The sequence below is a fragment of the Dermacentor andersoni genome, chromosome 3, assembly GCF_023375885.2.
Source record: "Dermacentor andersoni chromosome 3, qqDerAnde1_hic_scaffold, whole genome shotgun sequence".
Classification (NCBI taxonomy): Eukaryota; Metazoa; Arthropoda; class Arachnida; order Ixodida; family Ixodidae; genus Dermacentor; species Dermacentor andersoni.
In genome coordinates, this window is record NC_092816.1 from 61,800,814 (window position 1) to 61,816,281 (window position 15,468).

The following is a 15,468-nucleotide window of genomic DNA, read 5'->3' on the forward strand; positions in this document are numbered from 1 at the left end:
GCCTCTGTTTCAGGACGCTATCATCTGTATCGCTCTTCGCTTGTTCCTCTACGAAGAGCGATAACCATCGCTACGGATACTACTCCATTATCCTCGAAGATTACGTCCAGCATCGCGGTCAGGCAACGTGGGTGTCACCGTCGTTTGACCAGAGGCTATCGAAGTGTCACACAAAGAGCTCTCGATAGCGCTCATCGACGCTTTCCTGCTTCATTACGCGTAATCGCTAGAGCACGGCCGCTCGTCAGTGAAAGTGCCAACGAGGATTCTACCGCAGTGTTGGAACACGAGTGATCGACGACGTGAAGACGTCCACCGAGACGCCAAGCGAATTCCCAGCGAAGCCGCGAGAGAGTGGACAGCACGAGACACGACACAACCAAGACGACACCGAGGACAACGTACATCGACGGAGGTCCACTCACCAGAGGTGATCCGATCCTGCAGCCCGAGCAGTCGCAGACCGGCGGGTGCACCGAGAGCACGCCTTTGGCCAGCAGCAACTTCATCGACTTGCCATGGTGGCGAATGCTGCGCTTCCAGTCCTTGGCCGTTTCACGTCCGCTCACGTACTGGAACTCGTTCGGGGTCAGCCAGGTATCCCTGAAGAGAATGCACGGCCCTTTCGAGCCCTGGCAGAGGCGCGACAGGTACAGCAGCCCCTTGTTGCCGCCGCATTCCACTTCGAGGATCACTTCACCGTCCCGGTACATTGTTGCCGCTGCCTTATCGACGGCGAACTTGAAGCGCGCGCGCGTTTTTCGCGGTCACGCGTCGATTCGCCTCTCTCGCTAAAATGAAAGCCGATTATGGATAGACGCGCGCGCGCGCGGGTACCGCGCGTCGCCGTCACCTGTGGATTTCAACGGAGGCCGACGAGCTTCTCAGAAGCCATCGACAAAGCCACAGACGATACCGCGGTCGTCGCAGCGTGTCACGTGGGTGTTCGTTGACCGAACTTCGACGATACCAATTTCGCTGTCGACGTCGTTGTGCGGAAAGCTACCTTCAGTGGGAGGGAGATGACATCCCCTCTCAGCCCAAGTTACGAATCGCGGTATCTCGTAACGCTTTCACCCAGTTGACCTCGATTCTTCGCGAATGCTTCGAGGATTCAAATCGTTCTCCCCTCCAGGTGACGACGACGACGACAACAACAACACTTGGGAGCGCGGGGTGTGTCACGGTTTCGAATCGTCAACGGCGCCGTCACAACGCGCGCACGTCTGTTTCACTAGTCAACACGAAACACCATCCTTTCGTTCGACGCCGCGAAATCACGGTCACTACACAAACACGGCAGCAGCGTCACGGTGACGATCGACGACTCGTCCTCTTCTGTCACCGTTCAAAAACTTCACAATAAACAAACAACAAATAATCACACGACGATGACACCACTCAGTCGCGCGCTCGCGACTCACGCACGCACACGGACAGGGCTATCGCTTCAGTTACGGAAGGTGAAGCACAAGAGCACGGGCCTCGAGAAAAGGGTGTGAGCAAACTCGTCGGCGCGAGAGGAGCCTCGTCGCCGCACGTCCCTTCAGGCGACACGACGACGCATCTCTGCTCGGCAACGGTGGGACCACGGCGTCGTCGGCGGCTGGCCGCCGTTCGAGGCACTCTCGCTCGAACCCCGGCAGCCGGGGGGGTGAAGGGGGGATGGATGGGGGAAGAAGAGAGGTGGGGTGAAAAGCGCGCGCCGAGCCACGCGGCGCCTGGTGCCAGCAGAGCGGCAAGCGTTGGTTGGGTCGTCGCCGGTCCGTTCGTGTATAGCACACACACGCGGCGCGCGCGCTGTGTGCTAGCGCCGGGCCCCGGCCTTGCTGCGTTCGTTTCCTCGCGGCGGCGGCGGAGGGTCCGAGTTCCGAGGGCGCGCCGCTCGAGTCGCCTCCTCCTCACGCGCGCGCCGTCGGTGGAGAGAAGGGAGGCTCGAACCTCGAGCGAGCCTCGAGCCGCGCCGGAGAAGAGGGGAGGACCCGACAGACTCTTTTTCCCGAGGGCGAGGAGGGAGTTCGAGCGCGCGGATTAGACCGCGCCGCCGTTGCCGCCGCCAGCGAAGGGGAGAGGGAAAACGCGCGCGCGCGCTCCGGAGCAAAAGAAGAAGAGAGGAGACGCGCGCGCGCGCGCGCGCTCTCGCCGACGCACGCACGCGGGCGCGCCGCGTTTCGCTCGCTCGGCGCCCGCCGTGGCCCGCGCGCCAAAAAAACACAAAGCGTAACAAAGCGCTTTCGCGCGCGCGCGCGAAAGAGCGGTCGGCGGCGGCGGCGGGCGCCCGGGAAAAGAAAAGCGCTCGCTCGCCGGTCGGTCGTAGGAACGGGCAGGAGGGGAAGGGAAGCGAAGGGACGCACAGCGTCGAGAGAGAAAATAAGGGAAGAAGAAAATATCTACGGAACCCGAGCGACGGTGGCAGAGGCGTCGGCGAGCGTTGTACGGGGGAGAGACTGCGTCATTTTGTTTGTTTGGTCCAACTTTTTCTCTCTGTTTAGTTCCGAGTCTACTACGCAGGGTGCTTCGGTGCTCCGCCGATGCTGGCCCGCCGCTCGTTTCATCATGCCTTTCTTTACCTTTTTTTTTTACCTCCCCGTTTCGTTCCTTTTTTTTTTCATGTGCTTTTCCTTCTAAGGGAGTTTGGGCGCTCGAACAGGAGGCGGGAAAAGCGAGGGAGGGGGAGGCGCGAAAGGTCCCCGGCATGGCAGCCTATAGCTCTGCCTTCTTCGCGGCCCCAACTCGACGTTGCCCTCGTTTTGTGCTTTTTACTTTTCCGGCGTCCTCTCTTGGCGTTGGTGTCACACTACCTTGCCTCGAGCGCGCGCGCGAGCGAGCGAGCGAGCGCCGGCAATCTTTCCAAAGCTGCGGTACTCGGCTCCCTTTCTTCTTTCTTTTCTTTATTTTTTTATTCCTTTGCCGTCTTCACATCCCCTACCTCTCCAAAGCGAGACCCGCTGTCGCTCGCCACCGTCGTGCCGTCGTCGTCCTCCTCATTCTCCTCCCGAACACCGCGTTGTCGTGGGCCCCGACGCCTTTCTTTATCTTTCTTTCCTTCCCGCCCGTCCTTTCGTTTATCTGTCTCCTTTCCATCGTTTCTCTTCTTTTTCTATGTCTCTTCTGTGTGTGTATATATATATAGCTTACGTCGCCTCGCTTCCAATGCAGCGCGCTGTTTTTCTCGAAGGCGTTTGGACGGTGCAGCCGGTATAGGGCCGGGGCCCGACTGACCCTCTCACGACGCGCGTGCCGCCGCCTCCTCCCTATTTCGCTTATCCCGCCGGCGCCGCCAGAGACGGACGAGGAAAATAACCGGTGGAACGCAAGCCAGCGCGCCGGTTCTGCAAAAGGGACGCGCGCGCGGCTTCTTCCGCCGAGGGGGTGGTAAGGGAGGACGCCTATCTTAGATACTCTCTGCTTTTCTTCCTTTTCATTCTTTTTCCGTTTTGTTATGTCTTTTTTATTTCTTCTTCTCCACATCATCCGCACTCGGTCGCAGTTTTATCTGCTTTTCCCACCGCGTCCTCTCTGTTCCCGACGCTCAGTCGCGAGCGGATACGAAACACGCAGAGAGACACCTGTGTTCTTCCTGGCCCGCTAGCCCTGCGCTTCTTAGCTTCTTAGCAGCCGCCTTTCTTTTTTTCACATTTTTTAAAGTTGCGTTTTCTCCTTGCGTATATATATATATATATATATACGCTCAAGCAACACAGACGAAGAAAAAAGGGAACATAGCATTACAAGTTAGGAAGGCGCTTCGGCTCGAAAAAATGAAAGAAAGGCATTGGGGCTCGGGGTCCAGCAATGTAGCCCGAGGCGGCTTCATGAGACGCTTGCGAGATCGAAAAAGTTTGAGAAGGATTTTTTTTTTCCCCGAGAAGTTTTGCTGGTGGCGTCCGCAGAACGGCACACACCACGCCATTCTCCGTCTCTCTCACTTCTTCTCAGTGTCCAGTCTCGACGCCACTTTTTCTTTTCTTTATCGGCAAGAGTTTTGAAACACCTTGGCTTCAGAAAAAAAAAAAAAAGATTTAGAGGCAAGCTTGGTCGCTAGAAATCCACCCGTTTCTTTCTCCGTGAGGAGGTGATAAGGCAGACAAACAGAAGAAACGAGACTTGGCCACGGTGGACAGTGAGAGAGAGAGAAAGAGAAAAAAAAAGAAAAGTGGGGCGGGGATACATGCAAGAATCTTCGTCGCCGCGTGGGACAGAAACCACTTTACTTTTTTTTAACGAAAAAACCAAACCTACATGCATTCCTTTCTTATTTAATTTCTTTTTTCCTATCTTTCTTTTAATTTTTTTGCTAGCAAACATTGAAAATTTCGAACTTTGTACTCGCCTGCATGCATAAGCTGAGAATCGAGTGTAGCGTGACGCGAAGATGCCGCCGTTTCCTGGTTGGCGACTGGAAGAAGAAGAAGAAGCTGTTTGCGAACGGAGCCATTCCACTGCAAGTCGTGGAAATTCTGCGAAAAAAAAAAGAAAACAAGAAGAAAACAAGAAGTAGACAAGAAAAGATCCGAAACTCAATTTCGGGCAGTACCGGGCGCTACGCCATATACTGAGGCTGTGCTAAGTGGACATTTCCAGACTGAACACCTCCCTTCCTTGCACCTTCTATAGCCGCCTCGTGGCGTCAAACTTCTTCCGAGATTAGGCACTGGTAGTGACATTGCGATGATGGTGGTATTACTTTCGCTTGGCACTTAACACTCAATGTCAGCGATTGTTACTCGGGAACAGCGTTTATTGCCTTTACTCAGTCGGAAGTAGTAATATTACCCGACCTCTTCCCGTTAAATATGTGCTAATTATTGTTTTTTTAACATTTATTTTTCACTTTGAAAACATCTCTCTACGCCACTGGGGTTTATTCAGCAGACTACTTGCGACAGCAACCAATGCAGGAGTGTTAATTGTCGTTGAACAAGCGCACCAGATGGTGCACAAAGCTCGACCAAGTTACACATACACATACCCACCGCGGTAACTTAGCAGTTTTGTGGTGCTGTGCCGCAGAGATCCAGTTCCTTGGCTCAGACCCGGCCGCGGTGGCCACATGTCGATATCGATCGAAATGCAAGAACTCGAGCGCTTACACTTAGGTGCACGTCAAAGAGCCACAGGTGGTCAAAATTAATACGGAATTCCACTCTACGGGCGTCCTTCATAACCAGATCATGAATTCGACGCGCAAGATGCCCAGAATTTATTTTTAATTTTCAGCACGTGCACAGAGAACCGTGCCGAGTATACTAAAGGAACAGTTACATCGCCTCATGCGGGGGGAAACAGGAAACGACATTATAATCTGACAAGTACGGCAAAAGAACCCCCTCCAAAAAAAAATCGTTGCCGCCGTTGTATGTGCTGGGCTGCAACACCTCGGCTGATATTTAAATGTCATTTCTTCATGAAAATGCGTTGCGACTGCTCTACTAGTTCCCAATTACGTGGAAGTTCTCTGTGCCTCAGTTTCTCAAGAGCACCGAAGAACAAGAAGGACCAAACCAAGTGTTCCACGTCGTCCGCGCTCCGTGTAGAGCGGGAAAGAACCACAGCACCCAGTTTCGAATGCGCAAGACAGATTTTCATTTTTTTTACAGATCCTGCTCGGCTTCGATAAAGCAACGACGTTCCTGTGCGCTTGAAACATTTCATTACTCCAGGCTCTTACGACAATCTCGACAACCAAATTACCTTTCCTGTCAAACTCATATACCCTAAATACTTCATTATATGCACTAATCTCATACGATCATCTGCGATCATGCGTGAAACACCGCATTTTCTCGCGCAAATCTACGTAATAATTTATTATTGGTTGTGGGGGGCATGAAAATGTGAGCTCAAAAAAAATTGAGATCACTCACACTCCTCGGTGAGGTATCAACGAGGGAGAAGCCATTGCTTTAGGCAAGATACATAGCCGAGTCATTTTATTCAAAACACTTCGGCTACTCTTGATGCTGCGAGGCGCAATTCACTTCTCTATTTGGATCCGTGCTCGCCTACTTACAAACACGGGATCTCTTCAGTTAATCCCCGCGTCTTTCATATGTTGCCTGCAATATGGCTACTGATGATAGCGTCACCGTGAACGAATGACAACAGCCTGCGAGACGAGATTACTTGACGTCCTTCCGCTTTAATTCTAAAGGTACTTCTTACCAGATTTCCATGTCGTCGCTTCGAATTGTGGCAGTTAACTCTTCCGCAAACATCCCAACTGCAATGGCGCTTGTAACTGGAGAACATAGCCTCTTAGATGACATCGCGTTCCACACGTGATCTACTTTGAAGGCATCATCATCATCATCATCATCATCAGCAGCAGCAGCAGCAGCAGCCTGGTTATGCCCACTGCAGGGCAAAGGCCTCTCCCATACTTCTCCAACTACCCCGGTCATGTACTAATCATGGCCATGTTGTCCCTGCAAACTTCTTAATCTTCTTAATCGCCCTCTGCTACGTTTTCCTTCCCTTGGAATCCATTCCGTAACTCTTAATGACCATCGGTTATCTTCCCTCCTCATTACGTGTCCTGCCCATGCCCATTTCTTCTCTCTCTAACGGAAAACTCGGCATCTAACGGAAAACTCAAGGTGCGCGGCGCACACGCGAGCACGTCGCAGTGTGCACAGGAAATCGCAAGTTTGTGAAAGATACGAGGGATAAAAACGTTAGTTTGATAGACCAGTGTGTGCAAGGTCGCCCTTGACGCACGGGCGCGCACCTGTGGATGACGTCACTATCATCGCAATCTATGTATGATATTGCCTACTTAGATAGTTAGCGGGGACGGGTTCCGGCCTAATTTCGTTTTCTTTTTTCTTTCCTTTTTAGCCCATGGAGGCTTGAGATTACGAATATGTGTGCCTGTCTAATGTCTTACATAGTTGTTTTCTCATCCACCTTCATTGCCATTAATTTATCATTTCTTTAATTCCATTACTGAGTACAAGTAATTTCCCCTATGTTGTCCTTGGCGTCATTGCTTGTTGGCTTCTCGTGATATTATTAACAAAAAATCACCCCCCCCCCCCCCCTGGTTAACCCCATTTCTTCTTCTCTAATACCTTATTTATTTATTTATTTTGCTTTTTCGGTTCGGAATGAGGTACAAATTGTACTCTTTTGTGCAGTTAAAACAGCGTCTGTGCACCTGTAAATTCACCAACACGGAAGTCGTTTTGCGAGTGTAGGAGAAATAAGCAAAAAGAAAAAAAAGATCAAGAAACAAAGAAGACGAACGAGAGCAAAAGGGATGCAGCCAGCAAGTTTTTAGGGAAACACTTGCCGCAGTCGTCAGTACAGTATATAACAGCCGCCGAGTAGAAGACTACGGCGACGAGGCGTTCAGCACGACGCAAAGCCAAACTTCTGGCGCGCATTGTCTCCTTCTTTTTCTACTTGCTTCTGTTTTTTTTCTCCTTCCTATTCTTCTTGTTCCTTCCATCATCTCCCGTCATTCCGCGCACCTCAGCCCTGGGCTTCTCGCGTTCGCCCGTGCATGATGAGCGCAGTAGCAAAAGATGTCACGGCAACGACGCTGTTATGCCACCTCACTCAGCTTCTTTTTCTTATTATTGTTTCTCCCGAGCTTCTTGAGCGAGCGTACCTACGCCCACAAGCAACCCGAGGAAAGCAGCACCGGTGAGAAACAACAACTCAATAACAGCCACAACGAGAAAAGACCGGCGAGTCAGAAGAATGTTGCCTACGAACTTTCGCCCGCTCCTGTCTGCGCCACTCTTCGTCGCGTCCTTCTCTCTTTCTATAGTTTTTTTTTTTTTTTTGCTTGTTCTGCTTGTTAGCTTCTCCCATTTTCTTTTTCGCCCTCTCGTCCATTCTCGAGCTTAACTATCGCACCGCTCAACCAGCCTGAAACTACGCTCAAAGTGGGCCGGCAAAGTTTGTCGCCACGAAACAAAGGGGGGAAAGAGAGAATGAAGAAATACGAGACAGTAGAACCGTTGATTCCTCTGCGTAAGAGCACCAAGGACGTACAAGCAGAAGGAAAGAAAGGGGGGAGAGAGAGAGAGAGATAAAAGGACAGAAAAGTACGAAAAAGAAGATGATGAAAGGGTAGCTCGACTGGAAGAAAACAAAAATAAAGTTGTCTCGACAGCGATAGAGTGAGAGTGAGAGAGAGAGAGAGAGAGAGAGAAAAGAAAGAAGCAAGTAACGAAGGTTCCGCTCTGATTGCAAGCGCGTCGGTGGTTGCAGAGAAAGAGAGGCGCTGCCGCATCGCCTCCGTCGCTGCCGACGCTGCCGCCGCTGGCTCTGCTGTTGCCTTTGCTGCGCGACTCTGACGCTCTGACGACGATGCTCAGGAAGGAAATTAAAAAAACGAAAAAAAGAAAGCAGGCAAAAGAGAGGCAAGGGCGACAAGATGAGCGACGCGTTTATTTCTCGGTATTTTCTTTCGCGGGCGCTCCCGCAGAAGCACGCAAGAGGAGCGCCCAGCGAAAAACTTGCGCGCGTGCGAGCGCGAGCGACCGAAGAGCGGTTGCTTTTGAAACGCCGAAGCCTCCGCTGCCGCCTGTTTTGCTGACGCTGTGAACGTCGTCCTGAGTAAAAGGGACGGCAATGGAGGAGGAGGAGGAGGGGTAGCACTTGGCTGTGAACGTTGCCTTGGGTATGAAGCGGCGAGGGAGCAAACGAAGACGAGAGAGTGGCGAAGGCTGTGCGTGTATGTGCATGCGTGTGGGTGGGTGCGGGGGGGGGGGGGGGTTGACGAGGGGCGTAAGCGAAACGCTGCTTTAGCGTCGCGCGCTGCGTCGATGTGCGCCGAGGAGGGCTTGCCGCTGGCTGGCTGCGCCTTCTACGGAGTGGTCGCCGCTTTTCATTAAAGCGGCCTTCCTCCGTCGTCTCCCAGGGCTCTAACACTTTTCTGCGTCCTGACGACGACGACGACGACGATGAGATGAACGAAGAAGACGTGATAGAGAGGGAGAAAAGAGAGAAAAAGAACCAAATAAAGGAAGGCTACGACGAAGCCCAGAGACACTGAAGTAAAATGAGTGGTGGGAGAGGAAGAGGCGGCAGTGAAGCGCGGGCGCGCGTCCTCTCCTCCGCCATGAGGTTGCGAAAAAAGTAAAAATAACAATAAAAGAAGAAACAGAAGAAAGAAAACGGTTCGCCTCGGCTTAGAGGCGAAAATGACTTGCATCTCTTTTCGTCCAACTTTGTTCTTCGCGTTCCTTATAATCACTACGATGCTGCCTTTTCTCGCTTTGCTTTCGCTTTCGTCGGTAACCTGCCTCGTTTCTTTTTTTCGCTAAGCGACGTATGCTAATACGCCCCAGCTCGCGCGAACTTCGGGCTTCGAGTGATGAGCAAGGAGCGAGTAGAGACGCCGAAAGGAAGGACAGGCTGGGAGTGGTTTAACAGTAAGCGGCGCACGTGACCCAAGGCGCGTGCGCTGCCGCTACTGGCCTGGACTGATGCACCCAAGAAAGCGGTTTTCGATCGCCGAAGGGTCTTGATCACGGTTAAAACACTAGGAAGCGGCGAATACTGCGAGACACTTTGCGCCGGAACTCGGGGGCATTTTTCAATGCTTGTATTTGTTGTCAGCTGGACCGTACATTCAAAATCTCTTTTGATTATGTTTCTTATCCCCTCCCTTCGCCTCCTCCATCGCTTCTGTCGAGCCGGAGCAGAGCGCGTTCTTGTTAAACAGTACTCAAAGAGCCATTATAAGGTTGCTTGCTTTTTCTTATATTAAGTAGAGCGTACTATGGGTCCGAAGGACGCACGCAGCATGCGGGCGTAACTGATACGCTTAGTTGAGATAACAGGAATAATGAATGAATAAAGCCTTTATTTCAAGGAAGAGGACGGCTCTAGGCCGCTGATGGGGTTAGGAGGGAAGGGAATGTGGGTACCCAGACTGTTGGCTGAAACACTTCTTCACTCAGTCTGGGATCTTCCGCTTTATGCAGGCTCAGGTGCATGTTCAGGTCCGCCGCTCTCAATTGGGCTGATCGACCCCTTCTACACTACTCGAAACAGGCCACTTTGTCTGCCATATGTCGCAATGGAACACTAGGAATTGCAATACAAACTAACCCTGAAACACAGAAAGATAACAGGAAGAAAATCTAGTCGGTGCAGGTGACGTAAGGCGTAGGGCAAATAAGCCGTGGTCTCTCGGAGAGCAACAGAAGAAGCGCCAATGCAACGAAAACGCGATCGAGTACGGCATGCGCATTGAGGGTTGTCAAATCTTCGTCGATACGGTAAATTCAGCTGACACAAAACCGGGGTGGTTGGAGGTCGCTGGGAGAGCCTATATATGGTCTCTCGGTGGACAATATATAAGCTGGTTATGGCCGTGAAATAAAAAATTGCGGCGGATTTTTAACCACTATAACTCATAGAAAGGTGTGCAAGACGTACACCCGAAGGACGCAAAGTCGCCACACTCCATACAATCGAACACTCACGAGCTTTCTAGTCGAGCGATCTTATTTGACGCGTCGGCTCCCGCAAAGCACGGCATCGGAAGAGTTGCGTTACGTGAAGGATGAATTTCTTTGCAGCTTTTCTTCAATGCGTATGCTTATTGGCAGATAGAGGTCCAGCAAAAGTAAATACGAGATTTGTTTTCAGATTTCGTTATAATACAAGTGGACGGAATAGTTTTTCAAACAAAAGACGCTGTGTTCGCGCTAAAAAAATGCATTGCAATAGGTCATATTGCTATTCTCCTAATTCAGTTTAATCACCCAAAAGAACTACTCAATGTTAACGTGAAATTTGCGTTGAAACACAACTTTCTTCTATAAAAAAAAAAATACGAAAGAATTACGATGGTCTTACCGTCGCTGTTTTAGGTGTCAAACTGTGGAATTCAATACCCGGTGATGTAAAAGCTATGTCATGATTAACATTATGCAAGTGTAGTTTACGAGTTTTTTATTTCCTCAGTGTCGTATAATTATTTCATGATTACCGGTTTCTGTTGGCACTTCACATGTTCAACTGTTTTACTTAAACATGCTCTAATGATTGAACTTGTGGAATACTAAAATGGCGGGATCGATAATTACTGTTGTATTTTTTCTGTGTACTTGCATTCCTTTTGTGCATATGCGATTGAATATTGTTCAGTGCACTATTTCATTCCTTTTTGTTGTCTTGAAAAATTGAATTTTTAGTTGCTCTTTTCAATGTTACTTCAATGCTTATTACATGTTATTGTTTTGTATTTACGTTCTTATGTTTCAGTTGTTGTTTCTTATTTTTTACGGTTAGCATGAGAGGTCCCACTATATTGGCTTCACTGCGGGGCGTCTTTCTGTATTTACTTTTGTCTAGTGACTTTCACTACGTATTGACAATAAACATAATCTCCGCCAGCGCAAACAAACAAACAAAACAAAGCTGCTACTCACGGAAAACGTTTGTATTATATTCAAGAGGGTTACCTGAATATGTGTAGCGCTGCTTCGTTTGTTCACATCCACGGTAAGCACAGAAAGTAACAGAGATCAAAGAGGTTAGAAAGAAAAGGAGAACTTGCGTCGCTAGAAGTATTCATACATTAAAAATTTCGTCAGGTATGATTTATTCTTACTTATTCCTACATGGTTCTTGTAAGGTCCTAGGGGATAAAATATTTGTGCAATCTGCATCCTGAGTCGGTTTACTAATTAAGTTAGTTAAACACACACACAGCTGGTAACAGCTGTGTCTTACCAGTACTCACGTACGGGGCAGAAACCTGGAGGCTTACGAAAAGGGTCCTACTTAAATGGAGGACGACGCAACGAGCTACGGAAAGAAGAATGATTGGTATAACGTTAAGGGATAAGAAAAGAGCAGATTGGGTGAGGGAACAAACGCGAGTTAATGATATCTTAGTTGAAATCAAGAAAAAGAAATGGGCATGAGCAGGACACGTAATGAGGAGGGAAGATAACCGATGGTCATTAAGAGTTACGGAATGGATTCCAAGGGAAGGAAAGCGTAGCAGAGGGCGGCAGAAAGTTAGGTGGGCGGATGAGATTAAGAAGTTTGCAGGGACAACATGGCCACAATTAGTACATGACCGGGGTAGTTGGAGAAGTATGGGAGAGGCCTTTGCCCTGCAGTGGGCATAACCAGGCTGATGATGATGATGATGATGTTGATGATGATGATGAAACACACACACACACCCACACGCTATCTCCCTCTCTCTTTCTCAACGACATAACAACGTTTCACATATTGCGCCTTTCTCCCCTTTACAATGTAGAATGTATAAAAAAGCTCTAGCATAAACACTGCACGATAAAACGCATCGAAAGCACTCAACGGCGCTAACAGACGGGGACGAGACGAATGCGTCCTACCTACGCCCATCCGGCTTATAGGATAAACGTAATCACAACCACACACATGAAAGCAGAAACTGAAGAAAAAAACTTAAACAGTTTCTGTGCACAACCAGAACTGTACTAACCCAGAGACCCATCTATGAAAAGCAATTCTTTTTCGAGAAGAGACAAGGAAGCCATGCTGGCAGAGTTTCCACCTTTGCGTCTGATGCCGCGATCACTTCCCTCTCCCTTTATCAAGCCCTCTCCCATTAAGCTTAACGTAAGAATGATGCACAAAAAGAAAAAGAAAATAAAAGACGCGTGTGTGTCTCCGAGTAAAGATCAGTTGGTAGCTGGCGCCCGTGCTTGTCGTATTTGTCTCATCGCCGTCTAATGGAGCCGTCAAGTGTTTGCGCTATGCGGGATCAAATAGCTCAATTCGAGTTAATGCCTGAACATACTATAAATCACGCGCATGACGTGTTCAACAGCTCTATTAGAAAAGTATAAGAGAAGGGATCAATCTCAACTAAAATTTAAAACGCGCAAACTTCAAGTTATGCAGCAATTTAATGCAGTTATGCAGCGTGTAAAATGTTAGAGCATATTATTTACAAACACATTGTGCAATACCTTGAGTCACATAAATTAGTAACTAATGTCGAGCACGGCTTCAGACGTGGGTTCAGCACAATAACACAGCTAATTGAATTTACACATGACATTTGTATTAACCTGGACACGGGCGACCAAACTGACGCAATCTTCGTTGACTTTTGAAAGGCATTTGATACAGTGATTCATTCGAAATTGATGTATAAACTTGACGCCACCCTTAATAATCCCCACATTCTCAGTTGGATTTCTAGTTTTCTTTCCGATCGATCTCAATTTGTGTCCTTTAACAGAGCTAATTCCAGGGTGACAGCAGTGCCTTCAGGAGTACCACAAGGTTCCGTGCTGGGTCTGTTGCTTTTCTTGATCTTTATAAACGATTTGCTTCGTCACATAATCTCAAATATACGTTTGTATGCTGATGACTGTGTATTGTATCATAAAATTTCCTCCTTTGATGACCATTTACAGCTCCAAAAATCATTTTCTAATTTTAGCTCTTGGTGTGATACCTGGCAAATGACAATTAACATCCGTAAAACCGTTCTTATGACTCTCACTAATAAAACGACCACTTCCGCTTTTACTTACAAAGTTAATAATACTACAATTCAGAGCGTTAGTGAATATAAATACCTTGGTCTTGTTTTCACACCCAGTATGTCTTGGTTGAAACAAATATATTTATTAACCTCAAAAGCACTGAAAAAGTTAGGCTATCTGCCCCGCACATTGACCACAGCTCCAAGGGATACTAAACTACTGATGTATAAACACTAATCCGGCCTATACTCGATTATGCTTCTCCCGTCTGGAATCCACACAAACAGTGCGACATTAATCAAATGGAGGCCATCCAAAAGAAAGCGATCCGCTTCATATGCCGTAGGTACGATAGGGATTTTTCACCGTATACAGCGCTTTCGTCCCTAGGCTTACAACCGCTCTCAGGTCGCCGACGCACGGAATCACTGAAGTTTTTGCATTGCATTATTAACTCTTCTTGCGGTATATCTTCAGATCACTACCTAACTCCTGCAAAACAATCTAATACTAGAAGTCACCACCACCTAAACATCGCACCTTATTTTGCCCGTACGGACACATTTAAATACAGTTTATTTCCCCGTGTAATCGAGTACTGGAATTCTTTGACTGGTGCTACTCGTTCTCTTCCTTTAAACTTATTCTTGGCGGCCATTGAATAGTTTTGGTTTGTGTTGGTTTGTATTGTTCGTATTGCCTGTATTACTATTTTCATTTCTCTGCCTTTCACACCCACTCCTGCAATAGCCCGATCGGGCTGCAGTATGTACAAATAATAATAATAATAATAATAATAATAATAATAATAATAATAATAATAATAATAATAATAATAATAATAATAATAATAATAATAATAATAAGTAGCAATAACACGAGTTCACTCATTATACAGCCAAATATATTGAGACAGCATTTACATAAAGTTAGCTGTAAAGCAAACAAAGGTACGTAAATAGCACCAATACAGAGAAAAATTACAGGCTGTTAAGTGTACACACATAAACGAAAAACTAGCACGCCCGACACCGACCTGTTGCGCACTACAGCTTTCAAACCACGGGAACAAAGTGATACGTCCTTCCTTCAAGAATTAATACGTTGGACACATTCCTACTGAAACTAAAATGAATAAAACATTCTAAATCTTGTCTTCCATGCTTCAGGCTACCGCAGGTGGTGAATAAATTTTCCTTGAAAGAAGGAGGAGCGCTTCCTTTTCTTCTGCAAGGAGGCAGCTGCCCTTGCGCAAAAGCTCAGGGAGAAGCCCGCTTTAAGAAAGACTCCAGACGGTGCGATGATTTTATTTCTACATTGCGACTAAAAACAAGAAGAAGAAAAAGGGTAAAACAAAAGTGAGGAATTCATAAATCGATAAAATACTTACTGGAAAGTATAAACTGCTCCTATGAGAAAATAACGACTGAAAGAGAAGAAATGAAGTTCATAAATTGAGAGTCAGTGGGTGCACGCAACTGTCGTTTTTGTCCATTGTAATGTGAAAAAATAGAGCGCTTTAGCTCAGCGTCGCTTACCGCCCACTTCACTCGCACTTTAGGCTCTCAGGCACTGCACATAACTGGGATGATAACACTTTTTTGATGATCGCTTGTCGCAAAGACACGAGCGACGCGCGGGCGGAACGAAGCAGCCGAGCGGACAATTTTTTTTTTTTTTGGGGGGGGGGGGGGGGGGGTTGAGGGAGAGGGACATTTGTCGCAAGGCATATGAAGTAAAAATACCAAAAAAGGACAACAAATAAATCAGTATGCTGTTGCACGTGGTGTACCTATTGCAACAATGAATTCGCGTAATCGGCTTCGCTTTCCGCTGAGTCGGCTTGGCTGCCGACTGTGTTCCATTTTCCACATGCTGTGTCACCGTTGTGCGCAAGCGAAGTGGCGTTCTCCCAGTGCAAATGTGTGCAAACTGGTTGGATGCACACATCTCAGCGGAGTAGGTTAGGTAAGTTCAGCATCGACCGTCTAATTGAGCCTCA

At 48.1% G+C, this 15,468-nt stretch overlaps 1 protein-coding gene across 1 annotated transcript in view; it reads right to left on the bottom strand.

Moving 5' to 3' along the window:
* The window catches only part of LOC126547053 (uncharacterized), a 503,539-nt gene extending 501,697 nt beyond the window's left edge, over positions 1-1,842 (bottom strand). Inside the window, exon 1 of the mRNA XM_050194887.3 lies at positions 426-1,842. Within this exon, the coding sequence (XP_050050844.1) occupies positions 426-713 (288 nt within the window). The 5' untranslated portion in view covers positions 714-1,842. The remainder of the gene's footprint in view (positions 1-425) is intronic.
* Between the last annotated feature and the right edge of the window lie 13,626 nt (positions 1,843-15,468).